The 3,649-nt window shown below is 36.4% G+C and overlaps 1 protein-coding gene across 1 annotated transcript in view; it reads left to right on the top strand.

Annotated features, from left to right (window-relative positions):
- The first annotated feature begins 700 nt into the window (after window positions 1-700).
- The window catches only part of LOC125667254 (uncharacterized), an 11,680-nt gene continuing 8,731 nt past the window's right edge, over window positions 701-3,649 (top strand). Inside the window, exons 1-2 of the mRNA XM_048900616.2 lie at window positions 701-1,076; window positions 2,237-2,480. Coding sequence (XP_048756573.2) covers window positions 967-1,076; window positions 2,237-2,480 — 354 coding nt within the window. The 5' untranslated portion in view covers window positions 701-966. The remainder of the gene's footprint in view (window positions 1,077-2,236; window positions 2,481-3,649) is intronic.

Below are 3,649 nucleotides of genomic sequence, written 5' to 3'. Positions count from 1 at the left end.
ACGTGGTTATGGAGAAGATGAAAATGTGAAAAGTTTACGGACAGACAGACAATACGATACACTATACTACAATATAATACACTACTGTTTTTACACTGTTTAATTAATATGAATTAAGCATAAATAAGCACTAAGGAGAGGGTATTTAAAGCTATGCCTGCTGCATACTCCTATTCACTAATATTGTTTAAACTATGGCTAATGATATCGGGAGACGGTTTGAAACAAGTAGTAAATCAGTTTTAATTCAATACTTTATGTACTAGATCTAGACTGTGTGTAACAAGTTCATCTAGCTTTCACTATTTTTTTTGTTGTTGAAAAATTTGCGTGACGAACATTTCATTGAAGAATAAGACGTGACAATAATTTAGGATTTAAGGATGAAGTGCTGTTAATTCCATAACATCTAAAGAGGGCGAAGGTTATTGTTATTTTGTAAGTTATGCATTTACTGGCTGCTGCCATTAATTGAATTAGAAATTAACAATATGACGGCATGTTGTGGCTCTTCATCATTGTGACAGGGTATAGTTATGGTTTTATCATCTTGAAAACAAAGTATGCATTTCTAAACAACTGTTAACAAGTCTACGGATTTATTTTTCCTGGGGGAGTATATCTAAATATGAAGTTAACCTTTCTGACTTAGCATACATGTACAGTATGATTTTAGAAATGAATTAACAATTTGTCCCTCTTTATTTCTTAGAAGTAAAATGTTTTGCTCTATCTAACGTAAAATTGAGACAGATAAAATCTCTGAAATTGTTCATGTCCTCTCCTCATCAACTCTATCGACCATTGATAGGGTAATATAATCTCGGTGAGCGTTCGAGTATATAATGTATTCTACAGACACAGTCAGCCTCATTCCTCGCGCAGGAATACATCTAGATATAACTTCCCGTTACCTGGGTGACCTCGTGTGACCTCTCTTCAGGTGCTACTATCCTATCTGAAGATATGGTGAGAGGTGAAATTTTAATCCTCTTCGGAGTTTGTGTGACCATTGTGGAAGGATTCAACCAGTCAGCATGCCCAAAGCCATTAAATAAGGCGCCTGGCACCACCGGGTAAGTGGCGGAATCTCCTCTCTCTCTCTCTCTCTCTCTCTAACTCAAATAAGATAAACTAGTGTAAACAATTTTACATTGCAGGATGCAATGATTATTCCACGTCACGAATACATACGAATTCAACGAATAATTAAAATCTGATTAGACTGTTTGCCAATACAAAAAAAAAACAAAAAACAAAACAAAACCAAACTTAAAAGGAATTGAAAACTCGTTAGAAGTTTGTACATGTTTGTGTGTATCTCCATGTTTCCCTGCTGATCCGTCAATTAATTTATACAATAAGTTGTCCTGTGGATTTCGAGAAAGAATATTCCTTTTTAAAGTATACATTTCTTCTTACCCCCCCCCCCCCCCTCCTAAAAGAAGTAACATTATCCTCTGTGCCCTTAAACAAACGCTTATTGTTACTAAATACAACCAACAAGTATAAAACTTGTATCCCCACCCCGTCATATATATGTAAATATAGAAGGACTCTAAATAGACCTTTGAGGCCCCAGTTTGTCTTCGAATTTGGTGTCAGTGATTTAACCTTGCATTTGTTTTTCTTTTTGTCATGAAATGTTGTTTGACTTTGCAATCTTACGAGCTCAACTTATCATGTCTTTGAACAATCCATGGCTTCGATAAAACAGGATTGAAAAATCTAAGTAGGTCAGTTTAGATTACGTTAAGTTGCATGCATTTAGTAATAGGACATTAGAAATTTTAACTGATTCAAATTCTGATAAACTTTCAGAAGTTTATACATCAATGCCTGTATGAAATATGTTGGTGTCGATAACATTGCGTTTGGGTGTCTCTGTAATGGCAGAAAATGAACCATTTCCCGCAATTTCTCTGAAATACAGATAAAAGTTCAAAAATATTATCAACATTTTGATTAAGAAATAATAGAGCGCAGGCGTAGTCAGACATTCACCGACGTACAGTCATTTCACACATAACAGTAAACCGTGTTTGGTCATTCCTGCGTTAAAAATAAATAAAGAAGAAAAGTGTTTTCAAACAAAATGATATTCTTAATTTTTATATGTCAGTTTTATAGTTCTATCTCAAAACGTACAGGGTCCAGAAAATAGGCAATGTCTTACATGGTTCCTTGACCGGTTTAAAAGATAAAATAATCCGATTTCATTTTCTTTTTGTGGCAGAGTCAACCCCGTTCTAGAGCGGTATGAGTCGGCCCTACTTATGATTCTTGGCTTTGGTGGATTCTCCATCCTGCTAGCAGTGCTCCATAATGCAGTCCGGAAATACATATTCCATGACGAGCATAACCTGGATACTACATTTGACGCTGGCGGTAACGTCAGTTTGAGTCTGACGGCAGTGACGGTCGCCTCCCAGTTGTTCTGGCCCGGGGATATCCTACATAGTGCCACTCTTACAACAAAGGTATTGAAGTCTTTTACTAAGGAACCAGATTAATAATCTCTTTGCACAATAGAAATTACATTACCTCGAAAATATTTTGTATCCGTGAAATTGAAAACCTCTTGTCCTCCGCTGACCACAAATGCACATTCAGCTGGTGACGTCCTAATATGAGTAAACAATTCCCAAAGGGACGGAAAACAAACAAACTGAAAATATCTGAGCAGAAATTTTCAGGAACGGAAGAACAATTTTTGTATCTCCTGTAAGTTACAGACTTTGTTCTGTGTGTGTATACATCACAGCGTTTTTATTAGCCCCAAAAATAAAATTGTGAAGGCTCCATGATAAGTCATAAAGGTATGCATTGCTTTCGACTCCGAATTCGGATAAACAAGAAATTGGCTTCGAGGTAAAATGTCTATGCACGCCATGTTTCGGGGGAGTTGTTTGGAGTGTAAAGATCGCTAGTGTGCAACTTCAAACCTGGATAGATGGGTACCTTAAAGAGGGAACGGGTGCGTGGTCTTAACTGTCTTTGGATGGCTGCAAATGATATTTAAAACAGTTACTCATAGGGCTTCTTTCTAATTTGGTTCCTGCTTGTACCATATCAGTGCTTTTAAATTCATTTGGAACCAGTAAGAAGTAAAGCAAGGGTATGAAATTTACTTTAGCACTACCTCTAGATTGGGGACCTTGACCCAGTTGATCACTATTGTATAAAATTGTCAGTTTTAAATTTGAATTTTGTTTGATCACAAGGTTAGGTTGGTTGTACCCATTTGATGGGTTGTGGTATCTGATTAGATGCTTATTTGCAGTCCTTTTGGTATTAGTTATTTCAGATCCCGTTCCAACCAGTAGTTCCAGTTTGATTTAGATTTATTACAGCATTTACATTTAATTCATCAATTTTAGCCGCCTGTTGAACAGTTCTCGCCCCTAGATTTCCTGTACTGCTTTTAGGGTTATCTGTTAGATAATCATTTTTTCACAAAGGCCGACTGCACTTGAACTAAATAGTGCCGATGGTATTCAACATTTGTAGCAAAATATATCTTTCATCATCACTATGTCAGCTGAGAACAGCACTTGATCTTATCTGGATGATTACCTGCTTAGGTAGTCTCTTATTTCCATCAATCAACCCCAACAAAACACGAGTACCAAATTCACCAGATCTATAT

This window comes from Ostrea edulis, chromosome 2 (genome assembly GCF_947568905.1).
Source record: "Ostrea edulis chromosome 2, xbOstEdul1.1, whole genome shotgun sequence".
In the NCBI taxonomy this organism is placed as follows: Eukaryota; Metazoa; Mollusca; class Bivalvia; order Ostreida; family Ostreidae; genus Ostrea; species Ostrea edulis.
Note: the sequence above shows the minus strand (reverse complement) of the source record. Positions and strands in the feature narration are given on the sequence as shown.